We start from the raw sequence: 26,723 nt of genomic DNA, 5'->3' as shown, positions 1-26,723 counted from the left end.
TTTGCATGTGTGCATTTGTGTGTTAGTGTGTGTGCATTTTTTTATATATTTTGTGGGCGGGGGTGTGTGGGTGTGTTTTTGTGTGTAGGTGTAGTTTTTTAATGTGTCTGTCTTAATTGTTTGTTTTTGTGTTTATTGTTTTTGTGTGTTTTTTAGTGTATTTTGTGTGTGTTTGTGTATTTGTATCATTTGTTACTATTAGATATATCATTATACTACATGTGACTCATTAAAAAAATTTTTAAAAAAAAATGAACTTGCATGATGCTAAGATTATTTATTGAGTAATTTAGATTTATTTCCTATACAATTATTAACATATTCTTTTTAAAACTTAAAATTTGGTGATTAGGCTTTGAAATTATAAATAATACTCTAATTTATGTAGCTAATCAACTATACAAAGAATACTGTTTTCAAAATCAAAATTTTACTGTATGATAGTTTTTTTTTTACATTTTACACATTTTTGTTGTAGTACAATGTATATTTCTCATTTTTTTTAAATTTTATTTTATAACTGTATTTGCTTCAATTTTTTTTTGAGCTCCTGTGCGAAGTGTGAAAAAAGAATCTCACTGTATGTTAAAATTCAATTTCAAAAATATTCTAAATTTGTGAGCATTGTGATATTTAATTTTAAATTTGATTCGAAGGAAAAGAATACTACTAGCAGAAACCTAAGCAGAACAAGATCTAAATTGGTGGTGCAGCTGCTGTGACTGCGTGTTGTGAAGAAGATGTGGTGGGGAAGATGGTTGTTGTGGACGAGCGTGGTGTGCTGAAGTTGGTGGGTTGTGGAGGTGTGTGGTGTGCTGAAGTTGGTGGGTTGTGGAGGTGGGTGGTGTGCTGAATTTGGTGGGTTGTGGAGGTGGGTGGTGTGCTGAAGTTGGTGGTTGTGGACGTGCGCGGTGCGTGGTGCTCAGCTGGAGGAGGAGGCGCGGCAGGCGGCGCGCGAGCACGAGGCCGCGCGGCAGCTGCTGGAGGAGGACGCGGACCAGGAGATAGCGGAGCTGCGCGCGACGTGCGCGGCCCAGCTGCGCGAGGAGCGCGCCGCCGGCTCGCTGCTGCGCACGGAGGCGGGCGTGCTGCGCAAGAAGGCGGCGGCGCTGGGCAAGGAGATGGAGGAGGCGCGCCACGAGGCGGAGCGCCTGGCGCTGGACCTGCAGCGGCTGCGCCAGAACTCGGCCGAGCTGGAGCGCGACGTCGCCGACCTCAAGAAGGAGATCAGCGAGCGGGACACCACCATCCAGGCCAAGGCAAGCCCTACCGTTCCATCAAGTCCACTGTCCCCTTTCGGGTACCACCTTAGCTTTTGCCTGGAGTCAAGGCCGTCTTAAACTATGCTGGGGCCCACGGGCACACAAGAATTTGGGGCCCTTTTGGAAAGTAAAGATAGTGAATTATACTAACATTTTTGACGTGACAACGTCTAATAAATCGATGAACGCCGGCTGCACGCACGAAAAAGTGTCCCGTTATGCTGTGTCCCGTTATGCTCATTGTACACTTGCGCCGCATCTATCTCTCTTCCACTCGATTGGAACAACCATCGATATGACTTTTTCGAGGCACATTAAACTTGAAACACTCCCATTCGTTTCCTACTTTTCCTATCATCATCCTATCCTTAACAGAATAACATAGATTGGAAGAAGTTAAATAGCAAACATGTATAAAAGTTATAGTTAAAATAATCTATTCGTTAAAGTAATAAACATATTTTAAATAATGAGTGCAAATAAAATAAAATGTATCAATTAAATTGTATATTTCATTTCACTCCTTGTTTGTATCCATACAAAATAGTGATAATTCAATAAAAATGATTCAATTTTATTCATAAAAGTATGCAATCATTTCATCAATGTTTTGTTATGACGTGAAACTATCATCCGTAAACCGACTTTACAGACAACCAATTTTTTTTTCTATTATGATCTATTTATCATTTCATGGGTAATCAAATAAACAATATAATATTTCACTAATGATATTACTTAGTGTGCTGCTTGTTTTTTTTTTTTTTGTTATGATTAAGATAATGGTTTCTTTCAGGATTTCTGTTTTGAGCAAAATCTTCTACGGACGTCAAAATCTATTTTAGGCCTCGTTTGGACTGTGCAGCTTGACTTTTGGAATCGAAGTGGTTTACATGCTTGATCGCTAGATGGTGTACTTAGTAAGTTAGGATGAATTCTGAAATATTATTAATTAGTGCAACCCGACAAACAAAAATTTTGACAGTGGCGCTGTTAGGTACTGTGCTCGACAAAAATGTTTTGAGTATAAATGTGAGAGAAGTGTCGGTCCTTCGGGGCCCTGGGCACGGGCCCCGTGCGCCCTTGTGGTAAAGACGGTATTGCCTGGAGTGATTTCCAGTAAACTTGGGATAGGAACCTGGATCCTGTGAATTGTGAGTTCATCATGTTACACTCCATTCAGTGAAACCTGATTAATAAAAACTTTGTTAATATAGACTTTAATTAATACAAGGGTGTTTTCATAGTCCCTAGAAATTACATAAGAAATTACGTAAAATGCTAAGCAGTTTGTGTAATTCAAAATATGGTTATGTAATACAAAGGGTTCTTATTTTTTGTCACACAGAGCAACAATTCCATGTATTACAGGACAGTTAATAAAAAACATCTCAGAACGATGAAACGAAACCTTGTGAAGTTTCAACTGAACGCAGTCTCCTTAGTTCAATGTAGGATGGAGAAAGAAAATAATCATCTAAATTGATGGGTCGACTCCTTGTACGTAATTCTGAAATTGTGGTACGTTCTAGTATCGTAAATGCTTGTTAATAGTAGTACAGTACACTGTCAATTTTTTGAACTACAGTTGTGCCTAATTCCAAATGACGTATGTATGACATATTACAATAAAAAATTGAGTTCATTTGTATCAATATAAAACTGTGCAAAATTTTTCTTACAGCTCTTTCTACATTTCTTTAGGAGGTGTCTAAATGTTATAACTGATACAAATATTTATAAATATAGTGGTATTCTCTAGACACCTGCGAGTACTCGAAATTCGAGTTTCGAGTCGAGTTTTTTAGTAATACTCGAACTCGAGCTCGTGGCTTTTCAACAACTCGAAATTCGAGCGAGCTTTTCTTGCACTCTACCTATAGAAAAAAAAACTCTCATTATATCGGAATAAAAGTCTTACAACACTATTATCCTTTACTTTATAATGTAACATGATCGACCGTATACATGAACACATCATTTTTACGTACCCGGGATTTACGAATTTCCGTGATTAATTTTTTTTACTTCTATAATTTTCCGCATAGCACTAATGTATCACTTTCCTGCTTTATGCGGAAGTATTTCCCGCTTTATGCGGAAACATTTCCCGCATTTTACTGTAAAAAGCGTTTAAATTGTCCGGGGTCTCATCATTTACGCCATTAAATGTGTGACATAAAGTCCCGTTTAAAATTTTTATGAAAGTTCCTGCCAGTAATGGCGCACGTAAATATAAATATGAAGAAAAGACAAATGAACAACAACTTACGAAGAAATATGGATGATGTACCATAACTACAGTACAATTCCAATAGTTATCTTAAGATAATTACCATAAAAAGAACTAAAGATTCTTTGTAGATACCATAACTACTGCAGAAGCATGATAGTTACCACATTTGCACTATAGTTGCCGTAATAACCGAGATGTGTATTTACCGTGATGGTAATGTATTTATTTAGGACATATTAAAATTAAAGAACATTATTGAAAAAAAAAGGATGTTAAATCTTGATATGTACGGTTGGCACATGTTGCTAAGAAATAATGTGATCTGAAAGAATGCAGTACTACTACGAAAAGTGAAAAGGGTACTCGTGGATTTTTAGGTTATGGCAGTCTCTCTTTCGTTTTTCAGTAATATCGGCCGAAAATTAACAAGAGTATTGGAAGTTGGCAGAAATGCCGATTCAACTAAATATTGGCAAAATCGGCTTCTTCAGTACAGCTCTACATTTGATGACATGAGTAAACATATTTCAGACTACAGGACATTGAAAAAGACTTTAATTTCCATGTAGGTTTATTGTGCGTAAGTTTTTTTTGCAAGTGTAAATTGAATTTAAGTAAAATGCTTCTATTTTTATTACTTTAAATTGATTAAACTTAATGACAAGTTACAGATATTTGACACTAATTTTGAGGTTAAACAATTTGGTAAATATGTAGAGTAACGGTATATGCGAAAAAAAAATGCTAAAAATCTATGCTCTTTCACTTCCTCTTTTCAAATCAACCGGCGGAGATAAGAAATTCCAAATACTTTAGGAGATATAGAATTTTTTAATTTTGCAATACAACACCTGTACAACCATTAGACCGACGCCATTTTTGTTATTTTGCCGTATGTTCGTGAATGCTTAATAAATAAAATGGTCGATTAGGTCAGGTCAGTTACATTATTAATACTTTCAAACTAAGCGGACATAAAAAATAATGTGAATTAATTTCAATGGTTCTTTAGTTTTAAAGTATTTATAATGTAACTGACCTGACCTAACAAACCCGGACAAATGATGAACATTAACAACTCACGTAAAATATTTTTGTTACTTATTACTTGCGCAACAATATCCAAATAAAAAATAAGACTTTAAAATTAGAAACGTTAAAAACCCACCTAAGTTGGAGGCGGGTACATTTCCTTTGCCATTAGAAGGAAATGATGTAGTCGTTCACCTACGTCGCGATACCTCCGACGGAACATTAATAAATAAATAAATAATCACGTATTGGTTCATTTGAATACTGGCCAATCACGGAACTGTCACGTGACAAAATTGTCCAATAAGAAACATAATAGATACTCGTAAACCAGAAACAATGGTGATCGCCACATGAATACCCAGGTATTGTGATGAAAATTAAAAAATTCGATATTCCTAAAGTATTTGGAATTTCTTATCTCCGCCGGTTGATTTGAAAAGAGGAAGTGAAAGAGCATAGAATAAAAGTATTTTCGGAATTTTAGCATTTTTTTTTCCGCATATACCGCGACTCTACATATTTACCAACAATTTTACTAAAGCATTCCAGCCACACAGGTTGCCAGCGAGAAATGCTTCTCATCTGCTGTAAACACCATCTCCAATCGTAGAGCTAATTTAACTCCTGAACGTGCAGAACAAATTATTTTTCTGCATGATAGATTGAAGAACAGAATTTAATACTCTGTGACAATCTCTCTCAGAATTTTTGTGCCGAAAAGTGGAAATGTTGAAACAATGTGAATGTACTTTTCAAACAACATGATTTTTGGTGCCCAGTTAGTTGAAGCTCAGTAAGGACTCCAGAAAAATTGACAAAGATGAAATTATTCCAAAGATATGTTACATTTACACAAACATATACGTACTTGTAAACTGTGGTTATGTTAGTTGGATGATATCAGTTGCTAATGAACCAATGGAAACAGGTTAGATTCAATGGAAAACATGTTTTTTTTCCTAGCAGTGCAAATTATAAAGCACTCTGTAAATAGTTACCCAAAATTAATAAGCCCACTTCATTTTAATACTTTATTCAAACATTATACCTACTAAGTTTAAGGTAAAAATAATTTCCCAAAAGTGTAACTGTATCACAAAAGCTCAAGCTTCGAGAACTTTCAAGTAAGCTCGCTCGAGCTTGGCTCAAAGTAAAATTCTTAGGCTTGCAGACCTCTAATGTAGGTCTATCTATTTAGTAGGCTAACAATGATAATGGTTTATTTTTTTATTTCCATATTTTTCTCAAAAGTTCTCACATTTTATTACTCCATCACAGTAAATTTATGTGCAATAAACTTTAAAAAAAAACTCGAACTCGACTCGATACTCGCGAGTATTTTAGCAAACTCGCTCGAGCTCGACTCGAAGTGAAAATCTTCTGCTCGCAGAAGCCTAGTATTCTCGTTATAAATGATTAAACTATGTAGTTACTACTAGGTAGACCAGTAGTCAAGAAAAGCAGACAGGCCCGGGGCATGCTGGGAAGAGTACTCAGGAGAGGAAGTGGTTTATTGAGAGGAAAGGCCTACACAACAATGCTGGAGTATGCAGCAGTGCTTGAGAGGGAACTGGAGGGGGTGCAGAGGAGAGCGCTAGGAGGGTGAAGGGTAAGTGGAGGAAGATTGATGGTGATGACAAGGGAGAGTACCTATAGTGCAAGAGAGGACATGAAACGTTCTTTAAATGATTCATGCGATGAGGAATTTTGATTTAATTAAGTTTGTTGGACATACATAATACGCAACTGTTGTCATTGGAAATCTTGTGTGTTCGTCAGTGGTATCGTCGTTTTATTGTCCACAGAACATGTTCAAATTCATAGCTGTTTTCATTTGTTTGCTGCGTTGTCCAGGTTTCTTGTCTGCCTGCATTTAATCTGTCTCCTTGTTGTTAGCCCACTGTGTTTATCTGTGTTGATAAATTTTTTTTCCATGACTAAGTTCCTTCAACGGAATTCTTGTTCTGTATGATATTTAAATGTTGAGCATTTTTTGTCCGTGCTGTCGTCGTTGTGTTGTCCGTAACAATTGTTTAGTTTCATCGTTGGTTCCGTTTGTCCGACATCGGCTGGTTCAGTCTTGTTTTCTGTGAAATTTTTATCTTCATATTTTTATTTTTTTTGATTCTCGGAATTTTTCCATGACAAACGGTACAAAACTGCAATGGCGCATGCTCAAAAACTTTATTAAATCAGAGAAGATGAAGGAAAGGGATGGTAGGGCCTAAAGGACAACAGGCAGAGGGAGAGGTTAGTAAAGATGTACTAGGTGCTGAGGAGGGGTGCGAGGGTGGGGAGAACTGGGGAGACAAGTTGCGATGGACAAGAAACACGGAAAGGGGTCAAAGTGCAATGGTTGAGGAGTGTGTATTGGCTAGTCGTAGTGTGGCTCAGTTCTGGAGAAGAATGAGATGGAAGCTTGCCACCAGGTTTTTCACCCATTCGCAGCAATAACTATCATAATAATTCTGTAGTACACGAATCTGGCAGAGGTTGGAAAGGCGGCTGCGCGCGAGATGAAACGGAGATCAAACAAATTGGAGATATTAGTTTAGCAATTGTTCGGTTGTTACAAACTTCATTATTGCATAGCGCCAAAATCATGGTCCATGCAGTTTCACAGTAATGAAGTTTGCCTGTGGTTCGTGCCGCCGTGCCGAGAGGAATGGAGGTGGCTCCTGAACGTGCCTGGTGGTTGTCCGGCAGGAGAAGAGGATCTACGAGCTGCAGCGGAAGAACCAGGAACTGGAGAAGTTCAAGTTTGTGCTGAACTACAAGATAGACGAGCTGAAGAAGCAGCTGGAGCCCAAGGACGATGAGATAAAATACAAGAAGGAGCAGATAAAGGAGGTAGGCATTGCTTGTGGTGGTTATTGTACGAGTTCATCATCAGTGACATACTTGCCACAACATCACAGCAACCTCAATACTGAAGACACTAACAGTTTTAAAGGTATCTTGATATCAAGGGAACCTAGAACTTTATACGTACTCTTATTACTTATAATAAATACCCCATTTTACCTATTTTTCTCTTACATTATCTAATTTCAGCTCTTACAAGTATAGTGGATGAGGGATGACTTTTGCTTGTAGCCTTCTTTTGTGTAGTAAGTTACTTTTCTTTTTGTCATTATATTACTATGTTATAAAGTTTTCACAGTAATTGTTCTTTATCACGTATCTAAGTAAATCCCTTGATATTGATGGCATGATACTGTGGTACACGATACTTGCTGTTTTAATTTAGTACGTCGAAATATCCTGACCAAACAAAAATTTAAATCACATTACAAACAAATTATGTCAGGTCTTGGAGAATTTTTTTTTTTATTCAACTTATGATCATAATTCATTGTCATATCACAAGTATATTGGTTATGTTGAAGATTTTTCGACGTACATATTAATTTTAAAAAAGCTAGCATCATGTACCACAGGATTAATGTACTTACGGATCATGCCATCAGCATTAAGGGATTAACTTGCATGCGTGATATGGAACTCCAGAGTACTTCTTGGCTCTGTTTGTAAGAGTTGTAATAGCGTTCGCACTCTGGGTTGTGGAGCGGCGTGAAGGCTGTGGAACGCCGTGCGGGCTGTGGAACGCCGTGCAGGGCTGTGGAACGCCGTGCAGGGCTGTGAGCGCCGTGCGGGCTGTGTGCGCGGCAGATGGGCGAGGAGCTGGAGAAGCTGGAGGCCCACGGCGTGGCCCTGGATCTGCGCGTGGCCAGCCTGCGCGACCAGGCGAGCGGCTGCGCCCAGGAGCTGCAGGCGGAGCGCGAGCGCGCGCGCAGCACGGAGGCCCTGCTGCGACGGATACGCACCGACCTGCACGCCTGCTCCGGGCACGTGCAGGAGCCGCGCCGCCTCAAGGAGATGGTCGTGGTAACTGCGCTGGTGCTCTCTGCTCCCAGATGTGTACTCTGTGCGTCGTCACATTCTTCAACCCGCCACCAGTTGAGATACTCGAGATCAGATCTGTCCTGGTCTTACTAATGTGCTGCCAGCGTTTTTAGTCAACTTAGAATTAGTTTTTACTGTCTGCTCTCTTATCAGTACAGCGTTTGCGGTTTTAGAGAGGGTGAAAGTTCACAATACACGTTTCAGCGCTTGGTATGTAATTCCGTCTTAGCTACATAAACTTTTGATAAAGCAGCATAATCGTTAATCTGGCAAGGCCGTAGTCGGGAGCGTACGCAGAATTACATTTCGTGGAGCGGGGGGATAGAACATAGAACGTCTTTGCTTGCTATTTTCGTTCAAATCCTTTCTTGTTGTTGGTGGGAATAATAGATTTTTTTTAGGATTTCTTATGATTTCGGGGAATGATACATCCCCCGATCTCGCCCGATGTGGACGTTCCCGGCCGTAGTCCCGATCGCGCAGGGTTGAAGACCTTCCACTCCACTGTCCTAAACCAGAGTGATATTGCTCATCACTGCTTGCCAGAGCAACCGCTTGCTGTCCACTGGTGTTCCAGTAGGCCTACACTTTCTGCCAACAAATTGGTTTTTCGTAAATTAACAATTTAGTGCAGTCATCGCTCAACGTACTATTCGCAAACTATCAACCACATATACCATACGCAGTGTGCGAGCTGCCTCCTCCGTACTGACAGTTTCACTTGCGAGCAGTGGCGTAGCCAGGATTAGTGTATGGGGGGTGTTAAGAAGGATGCACCACCCCCCCCCCCCCCCCATATTAAAGCAGGGAGTCCGGGGGTCCTCCCCCGGGAAAATTTGGATTTTAAGGTGTAAAATAGTGCTATTTTAGCAGTTTTCGGTACTTAAATTATAAATATTGTAATGGTAAAAATTTTATTAATTTTAATATGAAATTTGTTTGAGTGATGAACAAGAAATTAATTAAAGATATGCTGCTAAGGGGGGGGGGGGGGGTTGAACCCCTGCCCCCCCCCCCCCCCCCCCCCCCCGGCTACGTCCCTGCTTGCGAGTCAGCTGTACGATGCTGGGACCCCATCACGCAATCAGTATGGGCCATCAGGCTTGAGGTCACAGGTAAGGCAAGGATGAACTAACCTGTGGGGATAGTAGGCCCAGTGAAGCTGGTGTGAGCAGCGTGGCCGTGCGCAGGCGCTGTACCACAAGTACTGCCAGGACGAGGAGATGGAGGCAGGGCTGCGGCAGGCCGAGGCGGTCCAGGCCGAGATGCTGCGGCAGAGGGAGCACCTGGAGACGACCATCGCAGACCTGCGCGCCCAGCTGGGCAAGGGCACGCGCGACCACCGCCTCAAGCTCATGGAGGTGCGTTCTCCGTCCCGGCACGGCCAAGGTCGCGTCGCCTCAGGCCCCTGTGCGCGGCCGTCCAACCGTCAGTCAGAGGCGGATCCAGACACCCTCCCTACCTTTACCGCGTTAAAAAGGTTTATAAAGGAAATTTTTGGCCCTTTTGATCCTACTAACATTATAAATGCCAAAGTTTGCGTGAGTGTATGTTTGTCACCGCTCAGCTCCGTAACGGCTGAACGGATTTTCGTGAAATTTGGTAAATGGTTGCTTCATGTCCTGGGATAGGACATAAAAGTACTTTTCATCCGGGAAAAATTATTTGTTTCTGTGAGATTCCGTCTTCAGTAGTTCAGGTAACAGTAAATGCCGTAGTATGTTTAAAAAAAAAATCTGCTAAAATAAAATTTGTGATTTTGATTTCGCCATGAAAAACATTACCCCTGTTATGCACAGCCGCGTTAAAACTATAACCCTCCTTTTCATTGAATACTTATAAATTAAATAGTTATTTACTATATAATTGTATCATTTAAGTTAAATTATTTTCTTTTGTGATATTTTGGAGAAAAAAACATTATTTTGAAATAACTGCTTTATCTGACTTCACAGAAATATATCAAGGTTAAAATAAATACTTTTTTTAAATACAATTAAAAATATTTATATTTAAATTATTGTCATGTTCAAAGTTATTTGTATTTGTTTATTTGTCCCATATACATTTCTAAACCATTCAAACCTTTGCAATGAAATTTTGCCTTCTTGACCTTTGAAACATTAGGAATATCACTGTCTAGGTGAGATATTTATAAAGTGAACCCTTAAAGCAGACTTTAATTATTCTTGATGATATTTCATCATTTCATTGTTAATGCATTGTTCCCATCTCTTTGAAATTTTGCACACTTTACCTTTGAAACACAAGGAAGGTTACTGTCTAGGTGAGGTAATATAGGTACAATATAGGTGGCGTGCGATTTGTATTAATGGGAGTATTAGTCTATGGAGTGGATGACTGTTCTGAAGTTGAAGTCAACAACTGGTCAGCAATGGGATAGTAAAACAAATCGTAGCTGCATAAAGGCTAATCTTTACAAACATAAAACGAATGTATGTATGTATGTATGTATGTATGTATGTATGTATGTATGTATGTTTGTTTGCCCCATATGTGTTCCTACACTTTGGCGAGTCGTTATGCGCAAGCCGCGCAAAGGTTTCCCGAGATGTTACAACCGTTTTACAGTACGCAGGTGGTGTGTGAACCATTTCAAACAAACGTGTGTGTAGGTATTTTGTATGGTTTGGCAGCAGTTCGTGTGTTTTTCAGTGTAATATGAGTGGGCTATGCATGGCAGAACTAAATTGAATTAAATATAAAAAAGAGAGAGAGAGGAATATAGAGTGAGATATAGATGTATAGAAAATGAGATGGATAAAGAGAAGTGTAGAGACATCTATAGGTATATAGAGGAGCGAGATAGTGGGAGATACACCGGGACATATAGAGAGATCAGGGGTGCAACAACTAAATTTCCAAAGGGGGGGCATATATCTTTTTATAAAGAATCATCGATCCCCCGGGAAAATTTGTATTTCAAGGTGGAAAATGGTGCTATTTAAGCAGTTTTATTATCTAAAAATTGATTACACAGCACTTACTTTGCCCCCACTTCAAGGTTTCGGGGGGGGTAAAATACCCATGCCCCCCTCCCCCCTTGTTGCTGCGCCCCTGAGAGAGAGAGATGTTTATGTCGTCGTAGTTAACTAGGCGTGTCGTGGATGGCGGACGTGGACGGGCGAGGGAGGGGCGCCGGCAATGGTGGACTGACCGGTGGCGCGGTGGTGCACAGGAGAACGTGGCGCTGGTGGCGGAGGTGAACAGCCTGCGCCGGCAGCTGAGCGTGCTGCAAGAGGCGCGGCGCGGCGGAGCGTCGGAGCTGCAGCTGGCGCTGGCCAGCCAGCACCGCAGCACGGCGCAGCTGCAGGCCAAGATACAGGTGCCTGCTTGCTGCACTCTACCAACTACCTGTTCTTGTCACCTACAGTACACTCCCGAATACCCGCAAAATTATGTGGCAGGCCCACCGCGGATGGTGAAAGTCGCGGATAATCCGCAAAAGAGCCGGAAAAATGGGAAACAAAAAAAGGAAACATTAAATTCAACTTAAAATTCGAAAAATTCATGTACAGTAAAAGTTACAATTAACAGTAAAAAAAATTTTTAGATGATGCTGAAATTTTAGTTTTTTACTGAATAATCACGCATGCGAGCCTACTGAGTGAGTTCCGAGAAGGCCTGTGGCGTTTTACGGTGTACTGCACACAATGCACTCGTCAGTAGAGTTCAAATTTGCTCACTTGTAATAAAATACAGATTTACATATTTGCTGTTTCTTTTTTCTGAGCATGCCCGGATAATTCGCACCGCGGATCATCCGCCCGCGGGTAATAGGGAATTGACTGTATTTAAGTTTTTTATATATATATATAAAAACAGTAGCAGAAGGCCAAAGAAAAGCTTGTGCCTGTTACTAATTATTTGGCAGTTTTTTTACGTTCATGCAGAATTATTTTCTGATACTACTTGAAGCCATCACTATAACTCTCTCTGTTCTCTCTTTCGATTCTTCACTACTGATGTAGGATTTATTTTTAGAAAGGAATACAAGGTGACGAAATACAAATTATTAGTCCTGCTTCAATAAAACTCCTTACTTTAATCTAAACAAGTGAAGATTTGTTTCCTATGCCAGCAAAAACTCAAAAGCAATATATGGACTATATGCTTAAATTCTGTGTTATTATCTGATTCCACAGCTCTGGTAAATGCATTGCAATAAATAAAATTATAAATCCAATAAATATGTTTGTTTTTTGTCTCTAATAGGTATCATGCAGAATTGATTCAATTTGTACTGTTTCATTAAAAAAAATATCCATGGTTTATTTTATTATAATTTCGTACACCTTTCAACTCATAGACAATATCGTGGGCGTACAAGGAAACCCACTAAGTCCATGAGATGTTCATATGACAAAAGTCCAATTTAGTGTTTTTCATGACAAGTATATTACATGACAAGTATATTATTATGTTAGATTAAACATGTTTCAGAACCGTATATATTTTACAATATTTTACAAACCCGTATGAATATAAAAATCAATTTTTCTCATAATTTCATTATATGGACTTACAGGGTTTTCCTTGTACGCCCACGATGCATCAGGCAGCATTGCTAATAACCAAGATTATAGCTATCACCACGGTAATCGATTGAGGTGATGAAAGCTAATTGGAGGAATAAAAGAAACTGCCCTGGCAGCTGGCAGTGAAGGTGGGGGCACGACGTGCGCCGTGGTGTCCCCAGGAGCAGGAGAAGACCATCGCGCTGCTGCGGACCGAGGTGCAGTGGCTGGCGGGCCGGCAGAGCGGCGACCACCCCAGCACCGGCTGACGAGAGCGACCTCCCGCCGCTACGTACGCGCGTGCCGCTCGTCAGTGGCTAGAGGCGCGCCTCGTTCCCGCTCCGCTCGCCCCGCGCGAGCGTCCCCCGGAGCCAGTGCCAACACTCGTTTCCTTCAAGTTTACAACACCAGAGACTTTTATTCTTGTGCGTGTTTGTTTTGAAATACACCTACACTTAAGTTTGTTGTTTACATTATGTAGAGTACTGACATTCAATGTATTCACGTAATAACAGTTATTTTATAAACAACAAAAATTTTACATCTATGGTAACATTACCCTGAATCCGCATTCCCATTTCCCCCCCACCCCCTCCCTTTTTCTACTTAGCGCTCTGCTGTTCTTTTGCAACCGAGTTATGTACATTGTTACATTATTTATGTTTTGATTTGGGGTATTAACCATGTATACTTTGCTTAAATAGTAGCAAATCAACTTGTGGCACTGCCTACTTCATTACTATAAACCTCCCAGTGTTTCTTTGAGAACAGTTAATTCTAGGGACAAGATTTTATGGTTTTATTTTTAGGCAAATTTCGTTTTTAAAACAGGAGAATTCGTTATTGGTTTTATTTTCATACATTGTCTCTACTTATAAAAATAATGTATTATTCAACAACTATGAAACTAAAATATTTCTTAATACTTAATTCACCAAAATACTCTTGTTTTGAATAACATATATTGCACTTATACAATAAAATCATTAGTAATAAGCATGTCTAGAACAGACTCAGAAAAATAAAATACATAAATTGGCAATTTTTATGTGTTTGAAAATTATGTCAATGTAAAAAGTGTTCAGTGCAAAATGGTGCATTAACTTACATTTTGGTGTTGTGTTGTATTGACATTCTTTGCGGTGTTATTTTGGCTTTATCGCAATTCACCATCTAATCTTGTCCCTAGTTATTACACAGACCTTTGCTCAGAGACGACTGCCACATGTGTGCGGTTCATAGTCGCTGAATGCAGCCAACAGTGGATCTGCTTGGGGAAAGTTTTAACCCGGTGCTGGCCGGCACTGCAACAAGTGCAGTCCGTGCCAACACGACCACCACCGTTCCAGCCACGGCACACCTGCCTCACGAGCGCGGTCGAGGTGAAGTTGCGAGCGCTGCGGACTGGGCGAAACACTGCTCCCGGGACCCGGACGGGACGATGCGGCACTCTCCCTTGCTGGCAGTGGAAAAAACTCCTGCCTCGTTTTGCAATTGTGAAACTAACAATAAAAAATCTTATAATCATAAATAAACACTGCACGGTCAGGTTGCCCACAAAAATCTGTAATCAAAAATTTCCCTGATTTCACATCACCTGAGTTTTAAATAACCACTAATTTTATTCAATAATTTACCTTTTTGATGTGTAATGTATTAGCTCTCAGTACACAGCATTTGGCAGGAGTTATTTGGTGAGAGAAATTTCACGAATGTGATGGATATGTTTAACAGAGAAGTAGGGAGAAGCACGCACCATTCCATTTGTCGGCGCTGCGTACAGTTGGTGCTTGTACTGCAGCGTGTCAGCAAGCACAAACTTCCATGTCATTCGAATAGAGAAAGAGAAAGAACAAGAACACACAGCTGTTTACAGTTCGTTCTGCTAAAAGTAGTTTTGAACAATGTGACACGATGCCAGCGACTTTTATAATATTTTACAAATAGTATTAAGTGTGTTGTATTAAAATATGTAGTGTGATAATAGTTTGTGATACAAAATAATTTGTACCAGTCCAGTGGTACAGAGCTGCTGAAATTATATTATCGCTGGTTTGTTTACGTTTTGCCGAGACCGTCGCTACGTAACCTGGTGTTCACAGTTAACCAAACAATAACTTTCATATGTTACTGTGTGTTATATATATTATTCGGCATACATTTAAAGACATTTCCAGTAAAGTTTTCAATAACAAACTTTTATTAATTTTTAAAGACCATTTTGAAACAGCAGTTTGTCATTGGCCGGAGTTTCTCAGCGGCGCGGCCGTTGCGAACCTATGTGGTTTGAGGCCCCCCGACACTGAGGATTCTGGGGAAAAAAAAGGTTTTTGGGGTCCAACTTGTGAATGTTGGGACTTGCCCCAGAGAGACAAACGTGGTGTAAAATCCATGCGCAAGCATAAATTATATGTGCACAACACATACGCACCATATGGCTTACCTGATTCACAAGATTTGTGACGTGAATCGCCGCCGAGGCGGTATTTCGGTACAAATAATAGTGTTTCTGTGCCAACGATACTAAGGTACACTTCGTTCACCCATAGTAACTGATGCCACTCATGATAACATTTATTTATTGAATCCCCGAGTGACTTAAAAATAAAATAATGCACATTTTTACAAGTTTAAAATAAAATACAATAACAACAGCCAGGTCCAGTAGTCTAAGAGAGGATTTTTTTTTTTGCTCCCAACTTGAGAATAGCAGGCAATTAAAAACAAATAAATCTATATCATTAACTGTGAAACTGTGAACATTGTATGAACTCTTGCACAGTCGTATGCATGATATCTGGCAGTGCTAGATTAGGACATTTTCTAACAGTTTATTGGACAAAGTGTTGGAATGGTCTTTAATTTATCTGTGGAGTAATAATTTGGTGTTTCGTTAAAATATAGTAAATTCAAATTGTGTAGTTCAATACAGCCAGATTTTTTTTTATTAATTATATTCATTCGGACAAGTTTTTTTTTCTTTTGTGTAGCGTTTATGCACCACTGCATAACCACAGAGAAACTTCCAAACCAGTAATTATCACTTCTATTTAGTTTTAGTGTGTGTATATATAATAGCATTATATTTAATATTGTCTACGCATTTCAAAGTATACTAACACACACACACAATACATATTCCTGGAAGTTATTTTTATAAAGTGAATATTAATAAATAAGTTCTGCAGTTGATAAGTCATTTTAAAATTTGAGATTCATTCATTTTAATGCATGTTTATTAATTCTTTTAAAACTGGTTTATAAGAAATTAAAATACTGTTTAAAAACAAATAATTTCCTTAATAATAATAATAATTTCCAGAATTGATGAGATTTTGTTAATTTTTTTTTTAATTTATGGGGAAGGGTAAATCAAGAGCAGAGCATAGGTGACCACACAGACAGTGTAAGCATTGTGAAAAATTTCAAACCGGAGGAGTAGAAAAATATTGCTGGTAAAACTACTCAACATAACTGGGACTTTGTTCGCTACCGAGGAGAGATGTTCACATCACTGGCGAGAACTGAAAGTCACGCTCACTTTTTTTTTGCAAATTATATTGAAAAAAAAATAATAAAATCAAGCATCCACCATCCCCATATCTGGCCTAGTTCTCTCCCCAATTTCTTTATTTCTTGAAAATTACAAAAGAACCATGCATGAGCCATTTTATGGTGTGTACAACCTTTCACTAAAACATAATCTATAAAAATAAATGCTCTCATTGTCTGAGAAATGGCAGACCTGACCCTGAGCAATCCCATTTTCCCTGGCTCTCTCAGTTTTTTTCCTGTAGTTAGGAAGTCAGGAGATGGCATACTGTGACTTAGTTGTCATTTTTTAACCTAACCATCACCATATCATTCCGCCCAAAATATTTTGGGAATGGTGCTTGATAATGTCCGATAATGGTTAGTAAGCATGAATTAGAATCTGTTATCAAATAAACGTTCATAAAAAAAGTCATTTAAAACTTTTTTCACAATGCGAACACTGTTATCTTTAAAAGATTTGTGCAATGGGAGTGCATGACTTGATGTAAGTTTTTGGACATACGCCATTGCTAAGAACTTTTTCTGTTGAAGAAAAACTAATAAATAAAATAAATAAATAAAAATACTCAAAAAAAGACAAAAAACACACAAAACTAAGCAAACAATTGCTGTTGTCAACAAGGATATGAACACCACAAAATATTCCGAAACAGGAATATGGTCAGCAAACAAAGAAAAACAAAGAAAAATGTACTAAGAGAACGAAAAAATCCCCACAAATGATAACAACACAAAAATATTGAAACCCAAAATAATTCAGCACAACAGTTGAAGCGAGACAAAAAACATGACAAAACGAAAAGACAAACAAATACAATAGTTTTACCTAAACAGAAACAAGCAGTTCCCGAAACGTCGCTTGTTTCTGTTTAGGTAAAACTATTGTATTTGTTTGTCTTTTCGTTTTGTCATGTTTTTTGTCTCGCTTCAACTGTTGTGCTGAATTATTTTGGGTTTCAATATTTTTGTGTTGTCATCATTTGTGGGGATTTTTTCGTTCTCTTAGTACATTTTTCTTTGTTTTTCTTTGTTTGCTGACCATATTCCTGTTTCGGAATATTTTGTGGTGTTCATATCCTTGTTGACAACAGCAATTGTTTGCTTAGTTTTGTGTGTTTTTTGTCTTTTTTTGAGTATTTTTATTTATTTATTTTATTTATTAGTTTTTCTTCAACAGAAAAAGTTCTTAGCAATGGCGTATGTCCAAAAACTTACATCAAGTAATGCGAACACTACATTTCAGTCAATGTTTCGGACGTCTAACCAATGTGGCACAACAATGAATTGAAGGACGGCTCCACAGTTACCATGTGATCATGCAGATGTGGCCACCCCTTAGTTTTTTCTATGATGCGGAGACCCTGACACTGATGGAACCAGCAAGTTTGGTTGCTAGGCAACCCCCTTCCCCACTAGGCCTGGGTGTACAGTCTGTTTATTCTCGAGACTCACTGCAGCTGGGTGTCTGGCAGATTGTCGCAGCGGCATGGCGTGGACAACACCTGTGAAACTATTAAGCATTTTCAACGGGAAATAAGAAAGAAATTTCAAATGACAAACTATTGCAATTCATCAAACAATTTGACTTAAAAGCAAAGAATGAAAAAACAATTTCACAAAAACCAAAATATAAATTTTTATTTTTTTTATTTTTATGTGTAAATGTTGGATTTCCAGACATTTGATTTAATGTTCACATAAATTTTTTTTAACTACGTTAGCAAGAAGATGCCAAATATTCAATTTTTTTAGTTAGATTCAATGTACAGTTCCTGCATAGATGGTAGAATTATGGTAATAAAACATTCTTTGTTGAGTTTAAGAATGCACACCAGATGACAAACATCATTGTGTACATGGAGCGTCAGTCCGACACCGCTACAGCTGAACTATTAATGATTCAGAATTTGTGTCACCATGCTTCATTCAAACACCATGCTTGTTCAAATCAAAACAAAGTCAAGAAAATCTTTGTTAAGAAATAATTTGAAAATTTGTTTATATATTTTTTAATGTCTTGTAAACAATATAGGGCATGCATACTAAATATTTTTGTTACATAAACATTTATTTATTGTAATAAACAGTAAGTCAGCTTATTTAAGAAATGTGTTTTGCTTAGTACCCATATTACCCGGATTATCGATTTTTGATTGTCCAAATTGCCTTTAGTCCCAGTTAGTTCAAACAGATGTGTTTTAAACTGAACTTTATAAGTGTGGACTGTTGGTTAGGTTATCAACATTTTAAAATACTTAAAAATAGTACGCAGACAGTTGGGAAGTTAAGTTAGCTACATCAAAAACATTCTAAACTTGTTCTAATGATTGGTTAGGAATTACACATTTAAAATGTAGTTAACTTAACCTAACCAATTGTTCACACAATAAAAGTATTTAAAATGGAGCCAATCCAACCATGGCTTTCGGAAGGGTTTCTCCTGTAGATGCAGATGGCTGGACTGCTGAAGGACTTGGGTGGAGGCACTGGATATGAGGGCAAACAGGTAGACGCAATCTTTAGTGATATTGAGAAGGTGTCCAATAGTGTGCCACACAAAAAGGTAATGGATAAGGTTGATGTCTGATGAAATTGGACAGGGGATTCCCTGAGGGATACGAAACAGCGGGTGAAGGTGGGCATGGGACGGTCACATCATGAGTACCGCAGTACTGCTGTTCCTGATCATGACGAACAATGTTGGGGAGGAATTTGACAGCAAGCTGAGACTGCTCGCTGATGACTGCGTGATCTGTGAAACTGTGGGGTAAGCGGCACACCAGCAGGAGAAGACTTGAAGAAGCCGGAAGTTTGGTCAAAGGCAAATGGAATGGAGATAAATATCAACAAAACAAGAAGAAAGGTCGTTAAGCAAATACATAGTTGGAGGGGCAAGACATTCAGGAAGTAGGGGAAACAAGCACCTGGGAGTAACCCTAGAGTGACCTAGGTTGGGGAAAGCAGGTGCCGCAGGTGGTAAAGAAGGGGAGGAGAGGGCAGGGGGTAATTGCTAGGACACTGAAGGGGACAGCACGGAAAGTAAAGGAGAAGGCGTATTCAATGTTGGTGAGGCCAATGCTTGAACATGCAGTGGCAATTTGGAACCAAACCTAGGGATGGAAATTAAGGAACTGGAAAGGGTGCAACGTAGAGCGGCTAGATAGACGATGGGTATGTGGGGCAGGAGGGAAGGGCATATCTGTGATGATGGAGGAGCTGGGGTGGGACACACTACACAGGAGGAAAGTAGAGAGATTGGTGAAGAGGCGATGGCGGCTGGGGGACATTGGGAGTCAGGTTGAACAAAGGGGTGTACAGAGGAAGGAGGGTGGGATTGAGAAGAGGAAAAGACTTGAGAAAGAGGCTTCAGAAATAAGTAGGGAGGGGGGGTGGTGAGACTCCTTGCCACCGAACGGAAACCCAATCACAAGTGTATCAATCAATCAACCATACACCCTGTTTAAATGTATTCTTAATGTGGATAACCTAACCAACCATTCCCATGTTTTCACACTATTTTTAATGTATCTAACCTAACATTACCACTCTATTGAATGGTAAATTATTGGTAAACTATATCCATTACAACATCATCTTAGATAATGATTGTAAAACATTTCAGGAAATCAATTATATCATTTTTAACATTTTTAGAAAAAAAGTAGTTTTGGTAAATATGTATTGTACGGATTAGCGCCAAAAAAAATCGTACAAATATGAAATAACTTTCATTATATGCTATCTTACGTCCTCTTTTCAGAACCACCTGCGGAGATAAAAAATTCCAATTACTTTAGGAGATATCCAATTTTTTAACATTCATTTTTTGGCAATTTTTTTAGAAAAAAATTTTTAGAAAAAAATTTTAAAAATTTGAAAATACCTTTATTCTGTGCTCTTAAACTTCCTCTTTTCATTAAACCCGGATGAGATAAGAAATTCCAAATATTTTTGGAGATATCGAATTTTTTAATTTTCATCCTGTGCACTCATGCGGCTATACCAGACGTGTGTAATAATTTGACCGTTGCCATGTGCGCCTGAATGTCTAAATAACAGAAATTTTCCATTAGGTAAGGTTAGTTACATTATAAATACTTCAAAATAAACGGAAATTAAAAATAATATCAATTTATTTTACATGTTGTATAGTTTTAAGTATTTATAATGTAGCTGACCTGACCTAACAAACCGGGACAAAGGATGAACGGAATAAACTCACGTAAGTTTCTTTTTACATGATGTATTTGTTCACGTGAGAGTCCTAAGATCCACATTAAGTTCTGCCATTCCCGATTACACCCGAATATTCACCTTCGGCCAACCTCGGGATTTATTTATTTTTGCGCAGGAAAAATGAATTGAAATATTAAAAGTGGTCGGATAGGTTAGCTACATTAAAACACTTTAAAACCCTTTGGATGGTTAGTTAGGTTAGTATAGCTACATTAAAATAAACAGAGAAATATAAATATTAATAAATAAACCCGAGGTTGGCCGAAGGTGAATTGTTCGGGTGTAATCGGGAATGGCAGAACTTTATGTGCATCTTAGGTTTCTCCGTTCGGGAACATCGCAAAAAAAAAAAATCATACTTGTAAACAAGCAACCGTTATCGCCGCATGAGTGCACAGGATGAAAATTAAAAAATTCGATATCTCCAAAAGTATTTGGAATTTCTTATCTCAGCCGGGTTCAATGAAAAGAGGAAGTTTAAGAGCACAGAATAAAGGTATTTTCGGATTTTTAAAATTTTTTTTTAAAAAAATCGCCAAAAAATGAAGATTAAAAAATTCGATATCTCCTAAAGTAATTGGAATTTTTTATCTCCGCAGGCGGTTCTGAAAAGAGGACGTAAGATAGCATATAATGAAAGTTATTTCATATTTGTACGATTTTTTTTGGCGCTAATCCGTACAATACATATTTACCGTAGTTTTCCTTCATAATGAGCAATATGGAGATATCTATGGAAAAAGGCATACACAAACTAAAACAATATATGATAGTTCACAGATAAAAAATCACTCATAATATTTAGTTTCGGCAAATAATATAGAATTAATCCCACACATATATAAAATGTATTTTGTTTACTTATCTCACATACTTATTTCCCATATACTCCCTAGATCCACAGTGAAAACTTTTAAGAATTTGAGGGCAAGATACTTAAATAGAAACGAGAGTTTTAGATTCAAACTGCAAGCAGTGGCGTAGCCAGGATTTGTGTATGGGGGGTGTTAAGAAGCATGCGCCCCCCCCCCCCCCCATCTCCATCGTATTGAAGCGGGGGGTCCGGGGGTCCTCCCCCGGGGAAATTTGGATTTTAAGGTGTAAAATAGTGCTATTTTAGCAGTTTTCGGTACTTAAATTTAAATATTGTAATGGTAAAAATTTTATTAATTTGAATATGAAATTTGTTTGAGTGATGAATAAGAAATTAATTAAAGGTTTGGTGCTAAGGGGGGGGTTTGAACCCCTAAAACCCCCCCCTGGCTACGCCCCTGACAGTAAGTAATTATTAAAGAAATACATTTACAACACACAATCAGAACCGGAATACCATACTGCATCCGTCTGAAATCAAACAAATGCACCCTGTACAGATACACTAATTATTAATCCAAAAGACAATGCATCACACAGCATCAAATGAACCAGTTTTGCGGCATATCCTAAATATACAATAGTCAACAGTTACAATGAGGGATAAAAACACTATTGCTGTTCAAACACGAGGAATATAAAATACATTTTCCGTTCATGTCTGTTTCATCGATCACTCCTCCATGGTTGTAAAAGATGATAATACTTGAAGAGGGACGCCTAGTAGTCCCTGCGACTGCCGGAGCCGCCCCCGGAGCCACCCCCGCCCCAGCTGCCCCCGCTCCTGCTGTGACCGCCGCCGCCACCGCGACCTCGCCCCCGGGCCGCCTGCGCGCGCAAAATGGCCGACTTGCCCCGGCCAGCGCCCCCCTGGCCCTTGTTGCCCTGCCGCTTGAACATGGGCGCGTTCTTCAGCATGTCGGGCAGGATGAGGAAGCGGATCTTGGAGCCGCGGATGTACACGTTCTCGATCTTGGCCACCTTGCCGTCGCGGTAGGTGACTGTCACCTCCGTCATCTGGCAGTTCATGTTGTCCTCCGCTTCGACCAGCTTGCCGCGGAACACCTCTCCGGCCGTCGTCTCGCAGGTCACGATGTGGCCTTCGGCCTCGTGCAGCACCTTGATGGGCACGCCGATCGACATGGTAGCACAGTTCTGGACACCACAGCTCACGTAATAACACTCACCGACTCAAGCAACACAACGACGCCAATACTCACAACAACCGGTGTCGGTACAACAACAAAATGTTACTTGACCGGAAGCGGGTAAAAAAGTAAGTTGTAAATTGTCATAGAGTTCTCATGCTCTCATACAGCACTTACAGTAAAATCTGCACTGACTTACACTTAATGTGATCAGCAGTACAATATGTGTTGTGTAAATAAAGATTTAATATTATTTTTAAAAAGAAATGTTTCATAATTTTTAATGAGAAACTTTTTTTCATAGCAATACTATTTTCATACCATAATTGAAACGTTTACCACTAGAGGACATTGGCAGAATCCTTGGGATTAATTACGATACATCTAATGGGAAGGAGTATCGTTACTAAGTGGTTGTAGAGTGCCCCGTCCCAAAAACTCGTGAAGTTATACTTTCGAACCCACTGTGTACAATTGTACACATTAAATTTCTCTTGTTGTTTATTATTTAAATATTATTTTCCAACAATTGCTGCTTGTTGTGTACGATTGTGCACAGTGCATAGATGACTATGTTATCATTCATTGTTATCTATGGTGGTTACTAAGAGGCAAAAAATTTGAAAAGGTTGAGAAAACTGCTATGCTAAAATAAACCATCAAGTTCCAGGTTTTTTAAAATTATTTGAGGAATAATTATTGTGTATTTTGTGACAAAATATTTACTCTCATATTGTTCATACATTTCTGAACAATAAAAACCAGGGTTTGTGGACTTGACATTATATTTTATATTTTTTTTAGTCAAATATTTTATGTGTACAAATGTGCACAATCAGACTCAGCAGTAGCTTTAGCATGTGGGAATCATAACCTATAATAATAAGTGTTTTTTTTCAAGTTTTCTATTTGTAATTGTGGTAATTTAGTATTTATTTCAATGGAAGAACATTCACAATGTACTCAAAATGCTGGTTCAATTTTGGATATGTTATTGAGTGGAGAAATTTCTGATGTGTGGTTATCAGATGATGAGGGTTTAGAAGATGAAATTCCTGCAGTGGTTGCCCCTAGACAGTTACGTGTTGGTGCTAGTAGGGTAAGTGCGAATGCTACAGAAACAGACAATCTTGATGATTCAGTAGATGAAGCATCGACAAGCCATTCAGGTGGCAATGAAAATGAACAGACTACTTCACAGTTCACAATCATCAACAAGAAAGACATTGCATGGTTTCGTAAACCAATTTCAGTCTGGCCCGAACCATACGTTTGTGGCAGTGCTGATGTGAATGAACTATTATCACCTGTGGGATATTATCACCGATATTTGCCTGATTCAATCTTTGAAAAAATGGCAGAGATGACCAACTTGTACGCAGTGCAACAAAACAAAACACGTTTCAAACACACATCATCGGAAGAAATTCAGAAGTTGTTTGCTCTCCATTTAGCTGCAGGAACTTTGAAATTTCCAAGAGCACAACTGTTTTGGGATGAAGCACTGGGAATTAATATATTCCTAGAAAACATGGTAAATATTTACTTGGGCGGTATTTCCGAAAAAAAATGTTAAAAATCCGAAAATACCTTTATTATATGCTCTTCGACTTCCTCTTTTCATTAAAAGCGGCGGAGATTAGAAATTCCAAATACTTTAGGAGATATCGAATTTTTAAATTTCAGCACAAAACCAGCGCATTCCTGTGGCGTGCGTGTACCATTGTTTCTTGTTTACGTACGAGTATCTATTTTTTTATTGGATAATGATGTCACGTGATTGTTCGTGATAGGCCAGAATTAAAATGAACTAATACGTGATTATTTAGTTCAATTATTGTTTAAAACGGTGTTTAATTACCGCCTCCAACTTAGGTGAGTTTTTAACGTTTCTAATTTTAAAGTCTTATTTGTTATTTTGATATTGTTGCGCAAGTAATAAGTAACAAAAAAATTTACGTGAGTTGTTACTGTACATCCTTTGTTACGGGTTAGTTAGGTAAGGTCAGTTACATTATAAATAATTTAAAACTAAAGAATAATTAAAATTAATTCACATTATTTTTAATATCACCTTAGTTTGAAAGTATTTATAATGTAACTGACCTGACCTAATCGACCATTTTAGGGCGCGGTTACACGGGAGTCTGAACTACTTCAGGTGAACATGTTCAGCTGTTGAGTGCGGTTACACACAGTCTGAACATGTTTCGTTCGAGGCCATTTCTCATTTAACTTAAACAGGTTGGCAAAGTAGTTCAGATCGACATATCTTCTACATTAGCCTCTGATTGGCTGTTTAGAATATAAACAGTCTTTTGCAGAAATTCAAGATGGAAAGTGTTTCTGGCACAAGTTCGAGTAATATTTTACCGAATGCAACAAAAAAAAAAATCAACAGATTATATATATATATATATATATATATATATATATTAATTGATCCTAATTTTCTTAAAACTGAGATAGGTACTCTCGCTCAAAAAATAATAATAAATAAGTTTAAAAATTTTACTGTGCATGTTGTTTGAATTCCCGATTTGTAAAAAAAAAAATATTGAGCAATATAAAACACATTCCATTTGTGCTGATAATGCTGTATAAACAAGTGAGAAAATCACGCGTTTTCTGGATATAATTACAAAATAGAGATCAACAACACAGTCATTCGTTGACAGTAGACAATCGGTATTAGAGCTAAACACACTTTTCAGCAACTACAGTGTAACCGTACACTTTCGCGTTTGTAAACGTGTTTACTTAAACATGTTCACCTGAAGTAGTTCAGGGTCCCGTGTAACCGCGCCCTTAGTTTACTGTTCACCCTCTGTCCGGGTTTGTTTGGTCTGGTCAGTTACATTATAAATATTTTAAAACTAAACAGCCATTAAAATTAATTCACAAAATAATTTTTAATGTCGGCTTAGTTTGAAAGTATTAATAATGTAACTGACCTGACCTAATCAACCATTTTATTAATTACGCATTCACGATTCACGTATTCAACGAACACACGGCAAAATAACAAAAATTGCGCCGCTGGAATGGTTCCACAGGTCTTGTATTGCAAAATTAAAAAATTCGATATCTCCTAAAGTATTTGGAATTTCTTATCTCCGCCGCTTTTAATGAAAAGAGGAAGTTGAAGAGCATATGATAAAGGTATTTTCGGATTTTTAACATTTTTTTTTGCAAATACCGCTCAACTACATATGATGAAATTTAAAAATTTGATATCTCCTAAAGTATTTGGAATTTATTACCTCCGCCACTTTTAATGAAAAGAGGAAGTTTAAGAGCATTAAATAAAGGTATTTTCGGATTTTTAACATTTTTTTTTTTCGGAAATACCGCCCAAGTAAATATTTACCGAAAACATGACAAGGGACCGCTTCTTTGAGTTGAGGTCAACTTTACACATAGTGAATAGTTTGGAAATGCCTGTTGAATGCAAAGATAAGGTCTACAGAGTGAGACCGTTGTATGACTCAATTCTTTCCAGATGTTTTGAGTTAGAAACAGAAGAAGAATTATCTGTTGATGAACAGATTGTCCCATTTACAGGTAGGTTTAGCCTGAAGCAATATGTGAAAGGCAAACCTTGTCCTTGGGGAATAAAAATATTTTATTTGTGTGGACAGTCTGGCTTAGCATACAATTTTCTTATTTACCAAGGATCCATGCCAGAAATCGATCCAATAGAGTTGAAGAAGCTAGGTCTTGGTGCATCTGTGGTGCTACATCTGGTAAAAAGAATTGAAAATCAACATGGCCACAAACTTTATTTGATAATTTTTTCTCCACGTACAACCTCTTTCAAATTCTGAAAGAAAAGAAGATTCATGCAGCTGGAACAGTCAGGGTTAACAGATTCGGAAATCCTCCATTGACACCAGACAAGGATGCCATGAAGAAAGACCGTGGCTACTCTGAA

At 38.4% G+C, this 26,723-nt stretch overlaps 2 protein-coding genes across 2 annotated transcripts in view; one reads left to right on the top strand and one right to left on the bottom strand.

Moving 5' to 3' along the window:
* Positions 1–13,518, top strand: part of LOC134532312 (cilia- and flagella-associated protein 57) — a 38,549-nt gene extending 25,031 nt beyond the window's left edge. Inside the window, exons 12-17 of the mRNA XM_063368731.1 lie at positions 927–1,259; positions 7,240–7,383; positions 8,206–8,421; positions 9,630–9,800; positions 11,639–11,785; positions 13,160–13,518. Coding sequence (XP_063224801.1) covers positions 927–1,259; positions 7,240–7,383; positions 8,206–8,421; positions 9,630–9,800; positions 11,639–11,785; positions 13,160–13,246 — 1,098 coding nt within the window. The 3' untranslated portion in view covers positions 13,247–13,518. The remainder of the gene's footprint in view (positions 1–926; positions 1,260–7,239; positions 7,384–8,205; positions 8,422–9,629; positions 9,801–11,638; positions 11,786–13,159) is intronic.
* A 5,007-nt stretch (positions 13,519–18,525) lies between these two features.
* LOC134532094 (small nuclear ribonucleoprotein Sm D3) lies at positions 18,526–22,925 on the bottom strand. Its single transcript, XM_063368348.1, has one exon. The coding sequence runs from the start codon at positions 22,782–22,784 to the stop codon at positions 22,362–22,364; it is 423 nt and encodes a 140-aa protein (XP_063224418.1). The 5' UTR covers positions 22,785–22,925; the 3' UTR covers positions 18,526–22,361.
* Positions 22,926–26,723: the final 3,798 nt, after the last annotated feature.

This window comes from Bacillus rossius, chromosome 5, assembly GCF_032445375.1.
Source record: "Bacillus rossius redtenbacheri isolate Brsri chromosome 5, Brsri_v3, whole genome shotgun sequence".
In the NCBI taxonomy this organism is placed as follows: domain Eukaryota; kingdom Metazoa; phylum Arthropoda; class Insecta; order Phasmatodea; family Bacillidae; genus Bacillus; species Bacillus rossius.
Note: the sequence above shows the minus strand (reverse complement) of the source record. Positions and strands in the feature narration are given on the sequence as shown.

What these genes read in the sequence shown, in the direction of transcription:
- LOC134532094 (XM_063368348.1), bottom strand. Translation starts at nt 22,784, where the DNA reads ATGTCGATCGGCGTGCCCATCAAGGTGCTGCACGAGGCCGAAGGCCAC.